We start from the raw sequence: 23728 nt of genomic DNA on the forward strand, positions 1-23728 counted from the left end.
AGGGCCGAGCCCTCAGTCCCCTGCCCCCAGAGACCTGGGCCTGGGCTCTGCAGGAGGCCCTCTAGGGGTAAAAGGCCAGACTCCTCAACAGCTGGGCCTCGGGGCTCCCTGCCTCTCTCCTGCCTCCCAGGAGTAGGGCCCCTGGCTGATGACATCTGTCCTGGTTTCAGGCAAGTGTGACTGGGGTTAGGGGCCTGTGAATTTGTGAGAACTCAGGGTCACAATTCGCTTGAAGGGGCCCTAGGGTCCGTTTGCCAGGCAGAGCTGGGCAGCCCCCGCCTGGCTGGGGTCTGATGTCCCTCGCTGCCCTGGCCTGGGTCATGATGAAATGGAAATGTGGTGGTTGGGTGTGGAGGGCATGAAGAGGCCAGCAGGACCCCTGGCCCCAAGGTGGGGTGTGCAGCCCCCTGCAACAGCCCCCAGCCTCTGCCTGGCAGATGGGCAGTGTTTGCAGAGCCGGAGGTCAGGAAGAGGCCCTGAGCTTCTCTCCACCATAGCCCCCTGCCTGTTGGCCTCTGTCCCACTACAGTCGGGGTCCCTCAAGTCAGGCCCAGGCCACCGGAACTCTTCTGTGGGTCTTGGCTAAGGACCTGAGCATAGAGTAGGTCGTGACCTTTAGAGGCACCCTAGCTCAAGGGCTCTGTGTTCCTCACCAGTTGCACTCTTGGGTAAATGTGATGAGTCTGTGCCTCAGTTTCTCCATCTGTCCATTGGGGCCAGGGCTACTCTTTGATACCCCTGAGGGCAGGAAGTGTGGCCTGCTGGGGTACCTGGCACCCAGGGAGGGTCCCAGAGGAGAGGGCATTGCCCGCCATCCCTTCTGTCCACCCCTGTGTGAGAGGTTTGAGACCAGGGAACCCTGAAAGGGCTACCAGTTGTCTCCCTGCTGCCCTGGGCTGAGCTTGAGGTCTGTGCCATGTTGGCTTTGAGAGTGCTGGGCCGCCCAGCGGGGCAGAGGCCTGGAGCCCCAGTTAGTTTGTCAGGAGGGTGGGACAGCAGAGCCCCACCTCACAGGCAGTCGGGGTTAGGGACCCCATTGCTGGCGTGGTGTGCAGGGGGTGGCTGTGTGCCCCTGTCCCCACCAGACGAGGCAGGTACTTGCTGCCCCCTCGCTCTGTTCAGCCAAGGAACAGAAGCGGGATTCTCAGCAAGGTCACGCCCTGGGCTTATCTTGGTCCTGTGTCCCCTCCGCCAGGAGAGCTGTGGATGTGCCCCATCAACCATGGTTGGGGGCAGGTTTAGACGGGGCGAGTTCCACTTGTCACCCTGTCGCTGAGGCTCTCTGCAGTGGCTGTACACGGAGCAGGGCTGCCTTCTTTCCTGAGAAGCCTGGTCTGGTTTTGCCTGAAACTTGTTCAGCCAGGACAGGCTGCAGACATTCCACTGCAGACATTCCACTGGAGAAGAGCTGTGTGTGTGTGTGTGTGTGTGTGTGTGTGTGTGTGTGTGTGTGTGTGTGTGTGTGGTGATATACACGTCACATAAAATTTACCATTTTAACAGTTGTTAAGTGTGTGACTCAGTGGCATTAAGTGCAGTCACCCTCTTGTACAGCCACCAGCACCCCCATCCGTCTCCAGAACTTGGCTGCCTCCCCCAGCTGAAGCTCTACCCATTAAGCAGACTCCCCGCTCCCGTCCCCCAGCCCTGACGGTCCCCCTTCTGCTCTCTGTTTCTGTGAACTTGGCTCCTCAAGGGTCTTCATGTAAGTGGAATCAGATGGCATCTGTCCTTTGGGGACTGGCTCGTTTCGCTGAAGATGATGTCCTCAACGTCCATCCGTGTGGCAGGTGACAGAATCTCTCTCCTTTTCAGATGGAACAGCGCACCACTGCACGTGTATACCATGCTTTGCTTTTCTACTTACCGTTTGATGGACACTTGGCTTACTTCCACCTCTTGTTCCTGGGAATGGGTGCAGAAGTATCTGTCCGCGTCTCTGCTTTCCATTGTTTCGGTGGAACTGCTGGGCCACGGGATACTTATATGTCTAATATTTTTAGGGAACCGCCATCCTGCCTCACTTTCCCATCAAGAATGCACATACGTAAAGGTTCAGTTTCTCCACATCCTTGCCAACATGTCTCCTTCTGCTGCTTGGTGACTGGCTGGTCGTGACCTAGGGCAGGACGGTCTAGAATGTGGTGCAGAATGATGGCACGGGAGTTGCTTAGGGTCTCAGGAGGAGTCTGGCAAAGCCAAGTTCAAACTCCATGCGCCTGGAAGTTGGGGAAGGCTGGAGGGTGGGGGACAGTGGTGTGTGGAGTTGGCGGCAGGTGTCTAGCGGAGGGTCTGGGTAGGTGCAGAGAGGAGGAGGCACTTCCCCCGACCCTGGCTCCAGCACTGAGCTGATGACTGGCAGCTGCGTGGTGTGCTTGGCCGTGCGGTGATCTCCGTGTAGACTCACGGCGGGGCCAGGCGCACACCCTGGGAATCCCAGCGTGGCTAGTCCGCTTGTGCCGGGCTCAGCGTGGCCGTCTCGTCATCTAAGGGCAGCTGGGAGACTAAGCAGGCCCCGTCCTGGGCATGGACCGCTGCCCTGTGTGGCAGGCAGGTCCCTCCCCACTCGCTCGCTTGGTGGTTAGTTCCCCAGCCCCAGCCCACGCCGGGCAGCGGCTGTGTCTTTGCTCCAGTGGGTGGCCTGCCCTCTCCCAGTGACCTGCGGTGGTGCACACATGGGCTTCTTGAGTCAGGCCACCCCACTGTCCTCTCTGTGTGTGTGTCCCCGGGGCACCATGCTGGCCAGGCTTGAGGGTGCTGGGGACCATGGACTCACACGGCGTCGCTGCATAGGGCCGTCCGTGGCTCAGGGGTCTCAGGCCGCAGTGCTGTCGCTGCTGCTTTCCTAGGCACAGGGCTTTGAATGGCAGTCAGAATACTTACAGCGCCCCTGGCACCTCCCGCAGGCTTGTTGCCTTCACATTCCTGCTTCCCGATTCCCACCAGGACTCGCGCCCCATCAAGGCCACGCAGTGGCCTTTGCCTCTGAGGCTGTCGCTCAGCAGCCAAGGCCCTGGGTGCACAGAGGCCGGATGGCAGCGCCCTAGAGCCCTGGAGGCCACGGCCCTTTGGCTAACTGTCCAGACGCAGTTCAGGCCATGGTTTTTCCTTCCTCGTGAGACGTTTCCAAAGTGTGCATCCCCACTTCTGAGTCCTCCTGGAGCCTGGCAAGCTTGCCGGGCAGCAAGGCCCCCTAGTGGGTCCCCAGCCCTCCCTCCAGAGCCCCTGTGGGGTCAACTGTGGTGTACAGAAAGCAAGGGCGCCAGAGCCCATGCAGGGGCCGTGGTTCTGCCCTTCAGGACACACTCAGACTCCATCTTGCAGCGCCCTCGTTTGGGTCCCAGGGGTGCCGTCCACCCCCAGACCCACCCTGCTTCTCCACGCAGGCTACACACAGCCTGACGTGCTCTTGGCCAGCAGGGAGTCCACCCCCAGGGCCTGGGGGCCCATGGTTTTCCTGCTGCTGACACTCTTCAGCCTCCGGGTCCTTCCTCTCTAGGAGTCAGAGAGCGTGGTTTCTGGCAAGTCCGGGAGCTTGCTCCCAACCGCCTGCTCTGTACACAGAAGCTACCTGATGGGTGAACGATGGTGGCCGAGCCCACCACCACTCACTGCTCTTGTTCGGGGCCTCAGGGAGTGAGCGTCAGGCTCCCTGATCACTTTCATTTCTAGCCTCAGAGCCTGAGTCATTCTCTGAGTCCTTGCTCTGCCCAGGCCCCATGCTGGCCCTGGGGACTAGGGCAGATGGGCCAGGCTAGTGGGAGACAGGCCAGGAGAAGGAAAAAACCACACAATGGCTGAGAGGTAGGCAAGGGCAGAGACGGTCTGAGGGGAAAGGAGGGGAGAAGGAGGGTCCCTCGAACAAGACTGGGGAGCAGCGCTTCTTGGCATGGAGATGCACGTGCAGCTGGGGCTGGGTGCCTGGCTCACGCGGGTCCCTGCTGCACAAAGAGGGCTTGCCTACTGGGGCAGAAGGATGCAGTATGGAGGGTTACTAAGCAGGGGAGCAGTTCAGCCAGGGCCCATGAGACAGAAAACTTCAGGCTGCACATGCACAGCTAGGAACCTGCAGCCACACAGAGGACCCCAGACTTGGGCCTGGATGTCCCCAGAGTCATCTAGGGTAGTCTCCAGGGACCATTTGTGGCAGGAGTGGAGTCAGAGTTAGGAAAGAGAGGCAGGTAGTGTCACAGTGGGTGAAAAGCCTGCACTCAGATCCCTGAGGGAGCCCCCTCCCCAGGGCCCTGGCAGGAAGAAGGCAGCCATCAGCCACGCTCGTTGTGGCAGGTGTGTGGGACCTGCCCTCGATCTGTCAGCCCAGCTCTGAGGGTGGTGATGGGCTGAGTGGGCTCCCATGGCACAGGGACCTCGGTCCTAAAAAGGACCTGTGTCTCCAGAGGACTCGCAGGGCCCGAGTCCTTTGGAAGCGCTGGGAAGACCTGGGCTGGGATGGGCCCAGCAATCGACAGCAATGGGGGTGGCTCTGCATAGCCCCGCCTCAAGCGCCCAGCGGGCCAGGCCCACATGGAGCCCAACAGACAGGCCTTGGCCGTGGGCTTTGCCCGCCCTGAACCTGGGGGAGACAGACATGACCAGAGGGGAACGCTGGCGTGACCATGCGTGTCTGGGGGAAGCAGATAAGGTGGCTTGCCCTCCGGCGGGGGGATAACCTGTGCTGCAGCCCTTTGGACTTGTCTAGAGAGGCCCTGAAGGGGTGGGTGCCCCCCAGTCGGGGCCCCCCAGTGCCCTGATCTCTAGGGCTGGGCTGTGACCTCTCCCTCCTCACGTCCCTCGTGCTAGCCGCGCCCTGCCTCTGAGCCGGGAGGGGGCCCCCAGGTCCTGCCTGCTGCCACAGTGCGATGGTGGGCGGACTGTCAGTGCTGGGACATGTCCACTGCTGCGGTGGAGCGGAGCACTGGTGACCAGAGGCGTTGGCGGGACAGGCAGAGCCCTGACCACAGCCCGGCTGCCAGGCTGCCTCCCTCGCACACTCTTTTTTGGGATCTGTGTCTCCACATCGTCCCGCATGAGTCAAGCCGTCCTTTGCAGGTGGAGCCTGTCGACTGACTGTACCCTGCCCACCGCTGCCCCCCACCCCACCCTCATGCCCAGTGAGTCACACCCTATGGCCTGGCCCACAGCCCTTGGAGATCCCTGAACCCGGGCCCCTGCTCACTTACTCAGACGCTGCTCCCTGTGCTGCAGGACAGCCTGGGCCTGTGCCCAGTGCCCACAGCCCAGAGGGACCCATGTGCTGCTACTGCCCATTCACATAGGCGTAATACCAAAGGGTTTCTGGGTAGACTGGCAGTGCCCCCACCAGAGATAGAGTTCTAGATCAGATGCTGGCATCCGCCCTGTCCTGCCCCATCGCCAGACCTGGAGAGCCCTGCTGATGGGCGGTTTGACCTGGCTTCTCCTGGGAAGCAGGCCCCTGAGCTTCTGGACACTGAACACTCTTTGCCCTAATTTAGTACAAGGCTCCAACCCTGGGTGGTTCTGTGTCCAGGCTCGTGTGGACCTGGGCCCAGCGCTTCCTTGTCAGCACGTGGTGTGGGTGTCCCCGCCTCAGTTGCTGGCCTGAGTGTGTGGTCGTAGGGGAGCCAGAATGCAGCCGGGCTCGGCCTCTAGGGCAGGACAGACGTGGGTGACTGAGGACAGCCCCTCTCAGGGCTCACCCCTTTCACCTGAGCTCGTCCTTGTGCTGGTGGAGGACCTGGGGCCTGCTCGGCCGGCCCACCTGCCTCCTGTGCAGCCCTTTCCCTCCAGTGCTGCCCAGGGCAGCCTCCCTTAGCTGGTTCCCTCCACCCCAGAGAGACAGGGCTCCTCTGCTGGGCATGCAGGGGCCTTCTCCCAGGCCAGAACCTCTCCCTGCGGCCACCCTGGGATGAAGGAGCTTAGCAGGGGTTCGCCTGGGTGGGTCTAGGAGAGTGTGATCCAGGTGACCCTGGGCCATGATGGAGTTAGAGGGAGGGAAGGGAGCGCTGAGAACCATCTCCTAGGAGGCACAGCTCCGCTTGAGCAGGAGGGTGCCTGTGGGCCCCTCAGCCAAACTAGATGGAGCGCGAGCCGGCCCTGGGGCCAGAGCCTTCTGAGCTCAGGGCAGAGCAGCTGGGACTCATCCTCACAGGGGCTGTCCCCTCCAGTCGGTCCATATGCCTCCTGTGTTTACTGAGTAAACCCAGCCCTCCCACAAACGGAGAAGGGGCCAGCTGATTGAGGCAGTGAGGGCCGGCGCCAGGAAGCAGGAAATGAGCTTGGAGAGGCCTGGCCCCACTTCCTGCCACCATGGGGGCACTCTTGGGCCACTTGCTCCAGATGACACAGCAGCCTCTGGAGACCCCAGGTCATACAGCCAGGGGCTCTTCCTCGGGGACGGAAGCCAGCCCACTGAGCTTACTCGGAAGCAGGCACTCAGGCAGCTGACGCATTTACTGAGCTCACGTGGGGCCAGGGGCCCTCCCTGCCCAAGGTCCAGGCCCCAGGAGGCTCGGCACAGGGAGCATGCAGAGCTGCTCCCGGTGCATAGCTGCCCCAAGTCTCCAGAACCCTCAGCCCTCCAAGAGCAAGCCAGACCTTACCTGTGGGTCACTCCAGGTCCCAGCAGAGAGCATTGGACGTGCAAAGCAGCCCCCTCCCCGAGCCGGGTTCTGAGGGTGAAGCCTGCACACAGGTGCTCAGCAGAGACACGGGAGACAGACTCCTTCCTGTCATTTCATCGTTAAACTGGAGAGATGCAGCTGGGAGAGGAGGGGCCTCTTTGCCCCATTTTTTGTCGCAGAGAAAATGCATCGGACTGTTTCCCCACTGGGACCATGTTTATTCTAGGTTCTTTTGGATACTTTTTCAGGTTATAGGAATTCTCTTCTAATCATGAATAATTATTTAACCTCCAGTACTCTTGCCTGGAAAATCCCATGGGCGGAGGAGCCTGGTAGGCTGCAGTCCATGGGGTTGCGAAGAGTCGGACACGACTGAGCGACTTCACTTTCAGTTTTCACTTTCATGCATTGCAGAAGGAAATGGCAACCCACTCCAGTGTTCTTGCCTGGAGAATCCCAGGGACAGGGGAGCCTGGTGGGCTGCCGTCTATGGGGTCGCACAGAGTCGAATACGACTGAAGCAACTTAGCAGCAGCAACAGCAGCAATATAATTTTACATAACTTCTTACATATCTGTTGATGTCTGTAATCTGTTGGTGTGAAAATCCATATGTGGATTTTCTCATGTTAAATCATCCTTACATATGTGGGATTACCTGATTTAGTCATAGTGTCATATATTTTATATGCTCTGCTAGATTCGATTTGAGAAGATTTTTGTTTACAGTTTTTTTACATCTATATTGATAATGAAAAGAGTTTCAATTTTCCTTTCTTCTCCTGTGTATGTTTGATTTTGGTATTGGGGTTATGTTAGCCTCATAGAATGAGTTGCAGGTGGAAGTGTGCATTTCCTTACTATTATCTGTAAGAGTTTGCATAAAGTTGGGTAATCTGCTTTTAAAATTTGGTAGAAATTTTTTCTGTAGGAATTGTCCCTTCGCTTTTTATTTTGAGAAATGTCAAACCTACAAAGTACTACTAAAATAGTAGTAAAACTTTAGACCTTTCCCCTAGAAAGACGCTGCTGTTAATGTCTGTCATTTTGGCACATGTGTGGATGTGTGTACTATCCCTTGTTCTCTTGTGTGTGTGTCTGTGTATGCGTGTGCTTTGTCTGTGTGTCTATGTGTGCTTGTGTGTCTGTGTATGCTTGTACTTGTGTGTGTGTATATATGTACATGTGTCTACATGTACGTGTGTCTACATATACTTGTGTGTCTGTGTATGCATGTACTTGTGTGTGTGTGTACGTGTGTCTACATGTACGTGTGTCTACATGTGCTTGTGTGTCTGTGTATGCATGTACTTGCGTGTGTGTATATGTACGTGTGTCTACACATACGTGTGTCTACGTGTACTTGTGTGTCTGTATGCATGTACTTGTGTGTGTATGTACATGTGTCTACGTGTACTTGTGTGTCTGTGTATGCATGTACTTGTGTGTGTGTGTACGTGTGTCTACATGTACGTGTGTCTACGTGTACTTGTGTCTGTGTATGCATGTACTTGTGTGTGTGTGTGTACGTGTGTCTACACGTACTTGTGTCTGTGTATGCATGTACTTGTGTGTATATACATGTACGTGTGAATACATGTATGTGTGTCTACATGTACTTTTGTGTCTGTGTATGCATGTACTTGTGTGTGTGTATGTACGTGTGTCTACGTGTACTTGTGTGTCTGTGTATGCATGTACTTGTGTGTGCGTGTGTCTACATGTACTTGTGTATCTGTGTATGCATGTACCTGCATGTGTATATCTATATACATGTGTCTACATGTACGTGCGTCTACACGTATGTGCGTGTGTGTACATTGTACCGTGTGTGTGTCTGTGCTTGGTTTTGTTTTGCTGCATTTTGGCAGAACTGTGTGAACCTAGGCTGCAGACATTCCTTAGTACTCGAAAACCTGTAGGAAGATTTTTAACTGCTGCTTTGATTTTTTTTTTAAGCTTATGGGGCTACTTGTGAGTTTTCTATTTCTGACTGACGGCTTCTCTCTCTCTCTCTCACACGTTCTCCTGGCACCCCTATCCACGGGCGGCAAGAGCAGGTGAGTTCGTTCTGGCTATTTCCTCTCCCGTGGCCCTCCTCTCCTGCCTTCTGGCCAGGTGGGGGTCCCTGGGATGGCGTGGGGTCTGTGTTGTGTGGTAAGGAAATGGATACAGAGATGTTCCTTGGGTTGCCTGTCAGGGCCACAGAGCAGTTAAGTGGCTGAGCTCCCGGCAAGCAGGGACCCCTTTTCCTGGTGCATCCTGCCTCAGCTGCTCCTGGAGATCCTGCATCCAGGGTCAGTGGCAGACACACCAGTTATCGCTCTCGTGACTGAGTGACTTTGGCTGAGGACCCCCTGAGCCTCAGGTTGCCTGTCTGACAGTGGTGCCCACCCCGGAGGTGGTGGGAATAAAGCAAGTGAGTGCCAGGTGGGCCCCGGCCACAGAAGCCCTTGCAGGGGCTTCTGAGGTGGCCTGGGGGTCCCTTTTCTGTAAAGGACCAGGGACCAAGGTTCATTGCTGAGGTGGCCACCCTCCCAGCTCCCGGGTGGTCGCCTCCCTGAGAACATGCAGACCACACCGCAGGGGAAAGCAGGACTCTGAGTCAGTGTGGGCGTCACGTGGCTTCTGTCTGGAGCATGTGCCGTTTAGGCTCTGACTTTCTGTATCAGGGAAGAGCAGTTCCTATTCAAAGAGCCCGTCAGACCGTCCTCCCTGCCCCACCCTGTGCCCTGTGCTCCTGTGGGAGAACGTGTGTGCACGGAGCAGGGGCGCGGGCCAGCCCCTCCTGTCTGCTCAAAGCCCTCGTGCAGCCACAAGGGAGGGACCAGGGGCATTCATCCGGGAAGAGGGGTGTCGTGGAGCCTGGAGCCAGCCGCCAGCTGTGGGGTCAGAAGGCTGAGCCTGGAGGGAGTATCGGGCCGCCCCTAGTGGTTCCCCGACGAGTGCTGGCCCTGCTGGCTGCCAGATAGGCAGTCACTGCCGGTCTCACGGCTTTGGAGACGTTTGCATGGCTGCCGGGGGGGCCCAGAGCTTCCTAGGCCTCTGACTTCACACCTCTGGTGAGAGAATCAGGTTAGATCAGGCGCACAAAGGGCCTTTAATCTTTTTGTCTGTTTTCTCTGTAATACATGCTTGGTTATATAAAACGGGGAAAATAACAAAAAAATCGGAAGCAGAAGAAAAAGTTGCCTGGAGCTCCAGCCTGGGGCCAAGCCCCCTGCACCCTTGGCGTGTGTTGTGTTTCTGCCCTGCCTTTCCTCTGTGCCCAGTTTGTGTGTGGCCCAGAGCTGGCGTCAGGTTGTAACCCGGACTCTGATGCGGCGCCTTTGCTCATCATGCGTATGCTAAGTGTGCCCCTGCGTCATTGCAGGGTCCCCAGGAGGGCTGTCCCACTTGGCATGGGGTCATCAGATGTAGGTTTCAAGCTCCCTAAGCTCTCCCTGAACTGTGTGACCTGGCAGGGCCGGTGTCCGCTGAGCTGGGCCCTACTGCGTGCGCCTTCTGTGCTGCTCTTGGCTGCTGTGGGGTTTGTTCCTGGCACAGAGACACAGAGGCTGGCATGGTTGGCAGACGATGGGAGCAGGTAGAGCCGGGCATGTGTGCTGCATGCCCTGGCAGGGCCCGACACTGCCCCCAGGCCACACACTCCATCCTTCACACCTCCCTCTTCAGGCCACAGTGGGTCTGCAGGTAGAGCTTAAGAGGACATGGGAGGACCAGCAGAGACGGGGAGGCGCAGAAAGTGACCCCGAGAGCTCTTGGCCGAGACTCAAGCTGATGACAGGAGACGAAGGCTCTGCAGGCAGGTCTCAGGCCCCATCACTGAGCACACAGCCCCTCCCAGGGAAGGAGCAGGCTGGGCACCTTCACTTTACCCCGAGGTGGGCACATGTGATGTTCAGGTGAGAGTGGAACCTCCCTGCCAGTGTCAGAAGCCAGAAAGTGCCAGGGGGCAGGCATGTGTGAACAGCAGCCCCATGGGGCTCTGCCAGTGCCAGGCTGGTCACCTGAGCAGCACCTCCCTGGCCAGAGCCCTGCTCAGGAGCCGCGGGTGGGAGCCTGGTGGAGTTGGAGGGCAGGGGAGGCTCCCTACTGCCTTTGGACGGCCCCGGATGGAGCACCGCTTCTGATGATCGGTCAGTAGTCCAGGGCTGGGACTGACCCTCACCATGGGGGCTTTGGGGACAGCGGACAAACTCCCAGAAAGCCGTCAGTCAGTCAGTCCTTTGCTTGGTGGAAAGGACATCCCTGGAGAGACCTGTGCTTGGGTAGGTGGCATGTAACCCCAGGCTTGGCCACAGCTGGGAGGACAGGACCGGTGGATCCTCTTGAGACCTCAGGCAGGTCAGCCACAGCCTTTCCAGTCAGCTGCCTGGAGGGGGGGGGTCGGGGCTGGGCGTCGATGCTGGGTCCGTCAGTGTCAGGGATGGCAGGACGTGCGTCCACAGCGGGAGGCCTGCTGCGGGTCTGTGCAGCCCTGACCAGCACAGCAGGGTCTGTTCCTGCTTGCATCTGCAGGCGGCCTCACCTGCACCTTCACGGGCAGAGCACCCAAGCCCCCAGCGCTGGACGTGTTGCCTGAGAGGTTCTTGAAGGATGATCGCCCTGACCAAGACTCGACAGCGACTGGCACCACAGGCTGGAAGCAGGAGGGCAGACTGAGCCGGGGGCCTGACTGGAGGCCTGCCGCTCGTAGCACCCAGCTCTCGCTGTGGGCGCCTCCTCCCCACTGCGTGTGCCCAGGGCTATGCCCCCCACCGCCCCCAGTGTGTGTTGGCCTGGGGGTTAAGTCACACACACCCCTGCCCCATTAGTGTCCTGAGGGGGCCTTGTGAGGGTCCAGTGGGATCATGAAGGTCAGGGGGCTTGGGAAAAGAGGGCCAGGCTTCCATGGGGATCCCTTTTCCTGGTCACTTGCCTCTGGGGGAAAGCAGGGCTGCAGCCCCAGGAATGCACTCGGGAATGTTCCCAGCCTTCAGGAACACCTTGCCATCCCCGCGTGCTCAGCAATTCATTGGATTCTCTGTGCCACAGAGCTGGGGGCTAAGATAGCCTGCTCTGCTTTCCTGAGACTGTGCTAACCTTGTTTATAAACTGAGGGAAGATGTTCACATGCCTGTGAAACTCTGGATGTTGTCAGGGGAGAAGGAAGGGACTGCTGAGATATTTCCTCCGCCTCAACTAGGAAGACTTGTTTTTCTTCATACGTGTTTTTCAGCAACTTGGAATTTTGAAATAAGGACGAAAATTTCCTGTTTTCTCCATGATAACAATGTCCTTGCCTTGTTGAAACCGCAGCCTCCTTTCCGCTCCCCACCCCCCCGCCCGTGCCCTTGATGAGCCGCTCTGTTCTCTTAGTGTGCCCACCCTGACCTGGCTGGACCCCTCCTCTCTACCCACTGTGTTCTGGAGGCTCGTGAGGAATGCTGCCTCCCACCCCTCACCCTCCGGCAGGCCTGCTCCTGCCTGTCCTTCAGATCTCAGGTCAGGTGTCACACGCTGGCAGCCCACCTGACCCTGCCCTGGCATCAGGCACCTGACCGCTTGGTGTGTGTTCGTCCGCGCGTCTCACGGGCACAGGTCCAGCCCTTCCGATGCTGCCTGAGTGCGGGGCTGCCTTGGTCCTGCAGGTGCTTCTGTGACAGGAGAAGAGCAGTCCTATCCGAGGGGGCCGGGGGCTCCTGCAGAGGGTGCCGATCCCAGACACGGATGCAGTCTCAGAGCTCACACAACCATACCTGCCTGGGCTACGAGGTCCGTTACATGTAACCTTTCGCCAGATCTTTGAAGGGACCTGGGAGGTGCTGGAAACAGTCACGGGCTCAGAGGGGCCGGTGACCCTGCCCAGGCCACATGGGTGGAGGTGGGGGGCTGGCGAGTCTGATGCTTCGGATCGCAGCGCCAGGGCACAGAGCCCCCATTGCTCACCCTCCTGTCTCTTACAGACACAGCCTCCTTGCCGGGACAGCTGTTTGGGCGCTGCCGGGGCCTTTGTCCTGGCTCAGGGAGCGGGTTGGGGCTCTTAGCTCCCAGCACCGCCCACCTGAGCCAGCACTGGGCGTCACTGACGGCCAGGGTGCCCACAGGGGTACGAAGACAATGTATGAGCCTCCAGGTGGAGGCTTGAGGCACAGGTGCCTGGGGAGGGCCTTCTGCTCCTGTGGACTTGTGGGACGGCCCCATCCCAGGTCCCGCAGCCTGGAGGCCAACAGCCCCCTCCCCTGTTCCCCTTTCAGGCAGCCCCACACAGTCTGTCAGCCCCCTCCCAACAGCTTGAACATACCAGCCCTGGCCGGTAGGGGGCGTACTGCATGCCAGGGCCATACTGGCACTCCCCCACAAGTCATTCCATCCCCTGAGACGCAGAATCCCAGAGGCTCTGGAAGCCAGATGCTCAGAGAGGCCTGTATCTAGAGCTGTGGACTCACGTGTCGCCAGCCACACTTAGGCCTCCAGCCAGGCCCCCCTCCTTCAGGCAGAAGCCCCTGGGGGCACGGGCTTCTCCTTGGAGTGGGGAGCGAGGCCATAGGGGCAGAGCCGCAGAAGCACTGAGGTGAGGGCTCAGGCAGCCTGGCTCTCAGCCCTACTGCTCTTGCCTTGGCAGGGGCATGGGGCCCTCGTGAGAGTCAAGCCCTGCCCCTGCCCAGGCTCTGCACCTGCATCGGGGTCATTAGCCAGCAGGAGGCAGGGCTGGAGCAGGCTGTGACCAGAGAAAACCCTCCCCAGTATCCTGTGGCGAGGCGCCCAAATCCGGGGTCTTGGCTCTTCCCCATCCAGGACAGCTGTCAGGAGGATGGCCCCCACTGCCGGGGAAAGGGGTTCTGCTCAGCACGGCTAGTTCGTCCTGGATGTGTTTTTCCTTTATGCAGACCATTCTGACTCTTCATTAGCTTACTCTTCTTTAAAGAAAATGAATCATAAATTGTGTCCATGGTTTAGTTTAAAATGCCACCACTGCTGACTGTTGTTTGGCAAGTGGTCAGCAGGTGGCCAGGACCAACCGTGCCAGGTTATATGATTGTGTGCCTTCTAGGAGGGTGTAGCTCAGCAGGTAAACAGTTCTCACCAGGCAGTGAGAGGGTCCAGGGGCTTGAGCACTGCCACCAGCCAATTCTGTGGCTGGGTCTTCTATTTAACCTTCCTGGACCTCAGTTTCCGCATCTGCAAAATGGGGATATTTCCTTCCCAAAGAGTATCTGGGAGTGTCCAGAACAACCAGGGTAAAGCCTTGAGGGTTCACTTAAATGATGCAAGTTATTACTGGGCTTCTAACACTCAGGCCTGGCTGGCCTCACCTCTTATCACGCCTGGGTCCTCACGCATTGGCCCTAGAGTAGATGGATAAGGTTCAGAGACCAAGATAGGGTGGCAGTTTTTTTTTCTGTCTTTGAAAAGGAGCCCAGCATAGGCAGGCCAGGTAGGTGGTGCAGCCACAGGAAACACCAGGAACCCAGGCCTTTTCTCTTGCCCTACCATCCCCAGAAAGCAATATTCTGCCTCGTGGCCCAAGGTAGCTGCTGGCACTCTGCAGTCACATCCACATTCCAGCCAGCAGAAGCAAAACAATGGGGAGGTGTCTCTAAGGACATCCTGATGGCCAGGCTGAGTCACACAGCCACCCCTGGCTACAAGGCACTTCCTGAGTGTCTTCCTCCTCAGGGATTTCCATGCTGTTTCCAAAGCCTGTGGAGTTACCTGGGGGTCCACGTGAGCACCACTCCCTATAGCTGGACTTTCCCCATTGTCTGTAAGAATTCAGCTCACTGGGTGAGCCGAGGAGGGCCTCCCCACTTTACTGGAGGTAGGTGGGGCAGGGAGCAGAGTTGTGAGACCGGCTGGGCACCAGCCTGCAGGAGGCCACGTGCCTCCAGGTGTGCCTGCTGCTGGAGAAGGAAGACTGGGCTCCCATGCCCAGGTGGCCTTGGGCCATCATCTACCTCCCCGCCTGTCCAGCTAGGATGACCAGTGAAGGGCCAGGCCTGTCTCAGAGCTTCCATTCTGGTTCTGCCATAGATGGTGTCAGCTCTAGGTTGTGTCTACCCTGGGCATCCAGGGCACAGGGGCTCTGGGAGGAGGGTGGGAACTGGCCCGCCTGCCTGCACACAGCACCCAGCCACTGATGCTGTGGGGTCACTCTCCTACCCCAGGTATTTTGGGAAGCAGAGTCAGTGAACTGACTAAAATAACGGCTGTGAGTTCACAGCTGCTGTGCAGACACGTGGGCCAGGAAGGACGGCCTTGGGCCAGCCTTTCCTGCATATGGATGGGGCTCCCCACCTGTGCTGCCAGCCCAGCACTTGATGGTCTGCAGGTGGCACGGGGCAGGGGCATACTCTGGTGCACGGAGGCGAGTGCTGGTCGGCGCCAGTGGAGGCTGGCCATTCACCCGTCAGCTGGTTTCACTCTTGTGCTCTTGGGAATGGTCCAGTGCCCCATCCTTGCCGCTCTGATCAGAGTGGGGCCCACCTCTTCTCCCACCAGACTCCACTTGCTTGGGCCCGCGCAGCCCACTCAGCCGTGGTGAGGAGAGGGAGGTCACATGCCCCCAGGGAGCTCTGCCCGTGGCTCCTTCCCATGACAGGAAGGGGAGGGGCGGCCAGCCCCGCACCTCAGCTGCTTCCACCTGACCATGGGAATCAGAGCTAGGTCAGGCCTGGGCTTTTTTTAAGGCACCAAACCCCTCATCTGAGTTCTGCGCTGCATTGTTTTATGGCGTGAATGCACTCCTTGGAGCTGGCCGGACCCACATGCGGCATTTTCCAAAGTCAGGGGACCGTGGCAGGTGGGGTGCTGCCAGGCCGCAGGCCCTGGGGAGCACTTGGCCTGAGGTCAGCAGTGCTGACTGCCAGCCGGAGCTCAACTGGGTGAGCTAATTAACTGAGGTGGTTCATGCCATGATCCCCTGAAGGTTGTCATTTTCTTGCTGGGAGAGGGACCCAGGGCTTGGTGAGAGAGCTGGCTCCCCCGAGCAGGCCCCATGGCAAATTCTCCCCTGGGTCCTCCTTCTGAAGTTCCAGAGACTTCTCAGAGTGTGGTTTAAAAACAACTAACCGTCTGGATCCTGGCTTCACGGTGTGGCCTTTGTCCTCATGAGAGACTTCTGGGCCCTGAGAGACCACGATACACAGCTGGGGTGCCCCTCACAGAGTTTCCCTTGCTGCTCTGGAACCCCAAAGCCCGTCCTGGGGGGAGAAAGTGGCAGTGAAGCCAGTCCCCCTATACATTAATTTTTTATTTTCACTGACTGTGTATCTGGAAGTAATACACAGTATTAAAAAAAAAAAAAAAAAGAGGGAGTGTTATCATTCTAATCCTAAATAACAGTGTCCTCACCTGCAATTAGGGAGCTACAGCTCTGTTAGTGCAGGTAGAAAAATTCACCTTTGTTTCAGGGTCCGAGTTTGTTTCTGTGAGTTAGACCTTATTCACAGACGCCTGCCTGCAGAGCCCGCCACCCAGGAGGGGAGAGGGCGGCTGGCATCCTGTCACAGGGCACACAGGAGCACAGACTTGCAAAGCTGGCCCTTTTTGATGGCCTCTTTGCACCCCAAGCAACAGGGATGTTTTATAACCTTTATTACTTGTTTCAGTTACTTAAATAATGTGTGCTCACTGCAGGCAATGCCAAAGTATAAAAAAGAAAATTTTTAAATCACCTATTTGGGCATATGAGTGTTCACTTTTCTTTAAGTTTGAAGTTTTTCATTATAAAATGTTAGAAAAGATCCATAGTCTCACCATCCTGAGAGCCTCTTTGTAGTGCCTTCCCATCCTGGATGGGAATCACGAGTCATCACCACACAGGTGGGCACAGGCCCTGCTCCATGCCAGCAGCCTTGTGCCCTTGGCTGCAGGACTGTCTGCCATGTGGGTCTGCCCTCAACTTATGCATCTATATCTCCCATGATGCCAACATGACACCAACATGCAACAACCTCACCATTACTCAACCTTTCTCTTTAGGGCAGATTACCTTCTAATTCTGTACCCACCTCGGCTCTGGGCTTCCAGAAGGAGGGTCAGGAGTGGGGTTTGGGTCAAACCCACACTTGGGCAGAAGAGAGAAAATAAAGCCCGTTCGCTGTAGGTATGACCTGTGGAAGGGGAGGGGCCATTTCTGCTTCAGAGCACAGGTGCCGGCTCTGGTTTCCTCATCATTGATAAAGTGCGAGGGATACAAAGCCGGCCTCCCAACTGGGACGTGGGCTTCAGCTTGCCTGATGTCCACTGCAGGTGCAGGAGGGAGCAGGCTATGAGGACAGAGTGAGAAGGGTCCTCTCCATGATCCCAGCCCTGCAGCAGGGTCGGCTCCCCAGCCCCTGCCATTCAGCCACTTCGAAGCTGTCACCTTCCAAGGAAGGATCACAAAGCTGCATCTTGCAGAATTTTCCCAGAGGCCATCACTCAGGCTTTGTTGTTGTTGAACCGAGCAGCAAGAGCTGTCTTAGTCCCCCCACCAGGAATTGAACCCATGCCCTCTGCAGTGGAAGCACAGAGTCTTAACCAGCAGACCGCCAGGGCAGTCCCAGAACTCAGACTCTTAAAACTGTAGAGCTAGCCCTTCCTTATTAGCGGTGTTTGCACCCAAGAACAAAACGCACTGCTTGTCCGCTAGGACGTCTGAGACTGTGGGATGCACTGAACCAGGGCACACAAAAACGTCCGAACAGCCAAGGTTGCAGAAAGCATTAAACGAAGCGCAATTAAACGCAAGGAAGCATGACACGGGAGATTCGTGTTTGGGCTGTCGGCTGCTTGCAGCCCATGCAGGCTAGAATTATTTCAAGCCTGAAGTTTCTCTGAAGTCCCATGTTCTGTCTTTGAAATCCATGTGAATTTCACACGCTGTGCCATTTCCCATCTGAGCTTGTTTTCCTGTAAATGAACAAGACCCTTCTCTGTCTGGCCCTGCCTGCGCCTCAAGCCTGTACTGCCCCCTTCTCAAGTCACGAAAGGCCGTGTCCCCACCGTCTCTGAGAAGCCCTCCTGACCTCCCCCTTGGTGAGCCGTGCCATTCATTACCTCCTCGCATGCTTGTTGGTTCTGCCCCTCCCAGCCCAGCACACTCTGAGAGCCCTGCCCGCTCTGAGCCTGAAGGGGGAAAGTGTCTGGGTTTGGGCTGTGCCTGGCTTGTGGTGGGCATGGTGGTCGTGGCCGTTGGGGCCCTGGGGACGCTGCTGGTTCATGTCCTTTGCCGTACATTCATGGAGTGCCTTGGAGCCTGAGTGCCAGGGCTTCCACTGCCTCCTCTTCCTCACTTCCCCACCCAGCTGCAGTCATGCCCACTGCGGATCCTCCCCCCACAGGAGACCAACCCCGGCCCACTGAGTCCCATGGGCAACTTCAGTGTTGGAGGCAGACAGGCTGAGCGTGCGGCCCTCTCCCTTTGCTCCAGGGAGTGGAGTGCACTGTTTGCTGGCCCTGTTTGCACCCCAAAGCCCTCTTCGACGGGAAGCTGGCCAGCAGCCCAGACCTGCAGCTCCAGAGGAGCTGTGGTTCCTCCCCGAGTCAGGAGCAGCTGGCTGCTGATCGTGTAGTTAGTTCACAAGCCTCAGGGCAGCCCCGGCTGACCCAGAATGCTGGCCACCCTCACGGTCCCCAGAGGTGGTGCCCGCAGGGGTCCTCCCCTCCCCATGGAGCCTCTGCCTAGTCCCGTTAGCAGGTGTGACAGAGTGGGTGAGGGAGGAGCCGCAGACACCTGGAGCTGGCTGGCACAGAAGTGGAGGGGAACCAGCACACTCTGACAAAGCCCTCTAGGGCCTTCGCAGGCTGCCCTGGAGAACTTTGGTTTTAAAACCGCTTTCCTTAACATAAAGTGTTTGGGACACACAAAAGAAATATGTCCCAAATACGTCCCAAACATAAATTGCCTGAATGTACGTAAGGAATAAAGTATAAAGGTAAACCTCTCGCTGCCTGTCTTAAGCACAAGGACATGAACAATGCCATGGGAGCCACCGTGCCCACCTCCCCCCAACAGACCAAAGCTAACCTCTGGCTTGACCTTTCCTGTGTATCACATCATCTCATCTTGTTAATATTTTAACAATCTTTTAACATCACCTTTTCTTGTGCCACTAAAGAGTATTTTCTTTGGTTTTATTTTTAGAAGCTTGATAAACCCTAGGGCTTCTCTGGTGGCTCAGACGGTAGTACTCTTCTATGTTTTCTTAATTTGCTTTTTTCCTGTGACATCTTATTCATCACATTGACCCACGCTGCTGGGAGTAGCTGTGGTTTGTTCCTTCTGTCACTGAGCCATGCTCTGTTGGAAGAATGCACCCCGTTTGTGAATGCATGCCTCTGCGGGGGATATTCGGGGCTGTCACCAGCAGTGTGCTGCGATGGTCTCGTCCATGTCTCCCAGAGCTCACGGACAACGCTTCCCCAGGATGTGTGCCTAGGAGAGGACTCGAGGGTCATGGGGGTGTTGTGTGTGCCGTCAGCCTTCCTGTGAAGCCACTCCATGGCAGCTGTCTCCGGTAAACATTCCAGAAGCAGTTGTTGAAAGTTATCACTGCCCCTCTTCTGATTTGCCATTCCAGCAGGTATCCCATTGTGGCTGAGGGTGCTGTTTCCTCAATGCCTAAAGAAGGGGAGCATCTCTCCATATGTCTTTTTGGCCAGTTTCCTCATTGTTTTACTTTTAATGGTTTTAGTTATAAGAATTCACACAGTGCTTAAAGACAAATAGCTCCAAGAGGTTTATGATAAAAACCAGCAGATCTGCTTTTCCTTTCTAGCTCCCCCAAAGAACCTCTTGCAGCTCTCTTCACTAGTCTCATGTCAGACTTCCCTGGTGGCAGAGAGGTTAAAAATCCACCTGCCAATGCAGGGGACATGGGTTTGATTCCCCATCTGGGACGATTCCATGTGTTGCAGGGTAGCGGAGCCCATTCACCACAACTGCTAGCCCGTGTACCGAGAGCCTGTGCTCCACAAGAGAAGCCAGTGCAATGAGAAGCTTGTGCACTGTCGTGCAAGAGGAGCCCCTACTCACTGCAACTACACAAAACTTGAGCACAGCAACGAAGACCAAGTGCAACCAAAAATAATAGATGGAGAATGGCCTTCATGTTTTCACTGTCATGTTTCTAAATAATGTTTATTGCTATTTCTTTTTTTTAATATTTGTTTAGCTGCTCTTGGTTGCAGGATCTTCCATCTTCATTGCAGCTCACAGGATATTTAGTTGCAGCATGCAGGATCTTTGTCACAGCATGTAAAATCTTTAGTTGTGGCACGTGGGATCTAGTTCCCTGACCAGAGATCAAACCTAGGCCTCCTGCATTGGGAGCGCGGCGTCTTCGCCACTGGACCACCCAGGAAGTCCTGTAGAGCTGTTTCTTGATTGATTACTTTAGACATTATCAGTGCGCTTTCTGTTCTGGCGGATGAGGTAGGTTCTTAACGCCCTTATCCTTCTGCACACCCCACCCATCCTCCAAGGAGGGTTAAAGCTCAAGTTTTTATTAAATTAGTAACCACCGTTTACATCCTGATGTCTCAAAAACCAGTGTTTTTCTTCTGAGTCCAGTAGCACACTTAGTTTTCTTTTGTGTGTAACTTTTCATTTTTCCTGGATGTAATGATTGCCCTACTTTTTACTTGGTTTGTCTTCCATCTTCATAGTCTTGGTTTTTTCCAAATGATTTCAAAGACCTGCTGTGTATCTACCATAACGTGATTTTTCCACAAATGCTCTGTGGTGTGAGGTGATCTGTCTGCGCCCCTTTCTCTAGAGCCCCGTCCCTCTACTCCTGACAGGCCGAGTGGGATGCCCAGGGGATATCTAGGGTCTCCCTGGGTTCCAGCTCCTGTCTGCTACACTTTTTTTTTCTAATTTACTAAATTTGGTACACATTCCAGTGTCTTCCTAGAGCAGGATTTCACAGAAAATACATTTCCCAAGCCTTCATTGGTGTGAAAATGTCTCTCCTCTCCCCTTACACTTGGTTGATAGCTTGGCTAGACCCCATTTGGTCATTTCCTGCCAGCATTTTGAAGCCGTTGTTCCGTTGACTCTTAGCATCTGGTGGTCCACAGAGAAGCTGAGTGCCATTCTGACAGCCAGCCCTCTACGTATTCTGGTTTTCTGTCCACATGCTTCATGGGTCATCTCTGTGGTCCTGGGTCTGGTCTCCACATTCATTCGCAAGGCGGTGGGTGAGCCATTTCACTCTAGATGAATTGAATGCCCTACTTCTCGCTGTTTCTCTCGTCACCTCCTCCCCGTGTCCTTTCTCCCCTCCTCTGGACTCTTACAGGCTAGCACTTGGACGGCCTGGATGGGCAGATCCTGCTGGCGGGTGAGAGGCAGGGTGCCCCCTGTTTGTGAGGGACCCCAGATGTGAGTGCAGGAGGAGCTTCGCTCTGGGCAGAGACTCCGCACTTTGCTCTAGTGTGGGGCTGGGGCAGGGCCAGCTTAGCCTGGGCACTCGGCAGCAGGGGCTGGTCTCCCATGAACGTGCGGCCTGCCCAGTTCCTCGTGTCTCTGATTCATGAGCACCTCCAGAAAACACACATCCAGTCTCATCCTGGACAGGGAGCTGCCTGGATGTGGGGACAGCAGGGGTGGGTCATCTGGGGGTCTTATGCCCTCCCCACCCCACGCTGCACCTGCCCTCTGCTCACTTTGATCAGTGCCCTCACTCCCTTTTCCAAAGATGGTAAGCCAGCACATAAACAGCTGATGTGTCTGCTGATACATATAATGGGCAAAGGAGGGCAGAGATGGGAGCAGGGGCTCAGGACAGCAGCTGGCCAGGCACAGACCTGTGGCACAGATGCCCCTTCCTTACAGTTTGGGCAGATGGCATCTTGAGGGACGTGGGGGTTGGAACAGTTGCTGGGAGATAATACAAATGATAAGTTATGGCTCACCCAGTGGGTCCTGAGCTGGGTGAGCTCCTGGTGCCCCTCCCCCACTGGACTGCTGCAGGAGCCGAATGGAGTGGGCCCAAAGGGAGGGCCCTGATCTAGGGGGTGTGTGAATGACTTCTGAGTGGCCCCCCGGGTGGCACCAAGCCTGCCCCCATGAACAGCTCCTTTAAAATGCTGGATCCACATGGCTTTGGGACCACCCTCCACCCCCTGGGGAGCAGAGTCAGGTTGTCCCTAGCAAGGCATGACATCTAGGGCTCAGGAGAAGGTCCTAGAGAGGACCCTGGACCAGAGTTCGAGAGGGCGCCAGGGCTGGGCTCTGCAAGACGCTGCAGTGGTCACACTCTGCATTAGAGGCGGCGGTCCATGATCGTTGCAGGTCATGCCACATTTCACACCTGGGTTTCTCATCTGGCCGTGGCCGTTGGAGAACTGAGATGTGGGGGCCAGCACTCCCCCTGCCCCCTCTTTCACCCCCAGACGGCCCCTGTGTTTCCAGCCCCTTCCTGGCAACCCAGCCTCACCTCCCCCTCCCTGTCTCGTTGCAGGAAGTTCTACTATATCACCTTGCTGCGCGACCCTGTGTCGCGGTACCTGAGCGAGTGGCGGCACGTGCAGCGGGGGGCCACGTGGAAGACGTCGCTGCACATGTGCGACGGGCGCACGCCCACGCCCGAGGAGCTGCCGCCCTGCTACGAAGGCACGGATTGGTCGGGCTGCACGCTGCAGGAGTTCATGGACTGCCCCTACAACCTGGCCAACAACCGCCAAGTGCGCATGCTGGCGGACCTGAGCCTGGTGGGCTGCTACAACCTGTCCTTCATCCCCGAGGGCAAGCGGGCCCAGCTGCTGCTGGACAGCGCCAAGAAGAACCTGCGGGGCATGGCCTTCTTCGGCCTGACCGAGTTCCAGCGCAAGACGCAGTACCTGTTCGAGCGGACGTTCAACCTCAAGTTCATCCGGCCCTTCATGCAATACAACAGCACGCGGGCGGGCGGCGTGGAGGTGGGCGAGGACACCATCCGGCGCATCGAGGAGCTCAACGACCTGGACATGCAGCTGTACGACTATGCCCGGGACCTCTTCCAGCAGCGTTACCAGTACAAGCGGCAGCTGGAGCGCCGGCAGCAGCGCCTCCGGAGCCGCGAGGAGCGCCTGCTGCACCGGGCCAAGGAAGCGCCGTCGCGGGGGGACGCTGAGGAACCCGGCCGCGTGCCCACGGAGGACTACATGAGCCACATCATCGAGAAGTGGTAGTGGCGGCTGGCAGGGGGGAGCGGGGCTGGACAGACTGACCAGCACACACGGCCCCCAGAACTCGGGGAAGAGGACCCCCATCCGCTAGCCAGAAGGCAGACGCGCCTTGAGCGGTGGAGGAGTAAGCCAGGCGGGTGGGTTCTTCTCGCCCTGCCAGGCTGGGGTCTGTGAAATCAGCATGGGAAGTGTGTTGAAGGACACCCCACCTGGCCTGCAGGGCTGGGAGCAAGCGGGGACCCACTGTCCTGGCCCCCACCTCATGGTGACAAAAGCCACAGGTTTGAAGACTAGAAAAGGCCTGTGTGGTGGAGAACAGCCCTGCCAGGTCAGGTGTGTGGCATGTCCGCCAGGCACACGGCCACCTCCCCCAGCCTCAGGCCACCCAGCAGCCCCTCAGCCTCCAGGGAAACCCTTGCCCGAGGGCCTTTGGGGGACACAGGCAGCCCTCTGAGGTGGCCTCAGGAACGGAGCTCTCAGCTCACCCGTCTTCAAGGTCAGGGCGCACCTCGTGTAAAGCCAAGACGTTTCTAGTCTAGCCCCTGGGCAGCCCACTCCCCTCTCTAGCCCAAGGTCAAAACCCACAGTGTGGCTTCATGCTTTGGGTGAGGAGATCAAAGCACATTGCCTGGGGTCCCCCACCCCACTGTCTGCAGTCCCTAGACTGAGGGGAGCTGTGGGGGGATAGCCCCACACTGCAGTGCCCCCCTCCCACGGGCAGAGGGCATCCCAGGAGTAGGAAGGCCGTGGCTGAGGACGGTGCTGCCTGTGACCGAGCAGACCACCCAGCCTGCAGCTCAGACAGGAAGGGGGTGGAAATCAGGAGATCCACCTGACCCCGGTCTCCCTCCTGACCCTCTGGGCTTTGTTAGTGGACTGCCCCTGGCTCCAAGCCCACCACTTGGACGTTTATTTGAGGTTACACCCCATTGCCCCCAGAACCCTGTGTATAAAGTTCAGTCAGGCCTCCGTTGGCTAGAACACTGC

At 57.1% G+C, this 23728-nt stretch overlaps 1 protein-coding gene across 1 annotated transcript in view; it reads left to right on the forward strand.

Annotated features, from left to right (window-relative positions):
* HS6ST1 (heparan sulfate 6-O-sulfotransferase 1) overlaps positions 1-22833 on the forward strand; it is a 37259-nt gene extending 14426 nt beyond the window's left edge. The window contains exon 2 of the mRNA NM_001192491.1: positions 22036-22833. Coding sequence (NP_001179420.1) covers positions 22036-22744 — 709 coding nt within the window. The 3' untranslated portion in view covers positions 22745-22833. The remainder of the gene's footprint in view (positions 1-22035) is intronic.
* The last annotated feature ends 895 nt before the right edge of the window (positions 22834-23728 follow it).

Source organism: Bos taurus, chromosome 2, assembly GCF_002263795.3.
Source record: "Bos taurus isolate L1 Dominette 01449 registration number 42190680 breed Hereford chromosome 2, ARS-UCD2.0, whole genome shotgun sequence".
Classification (NCBI taxonomy): Eukaryota; Metazoa; Chordata; class Mammalia; order Artiodactyla; family Bovidae; genus Bos; species Bos taurus.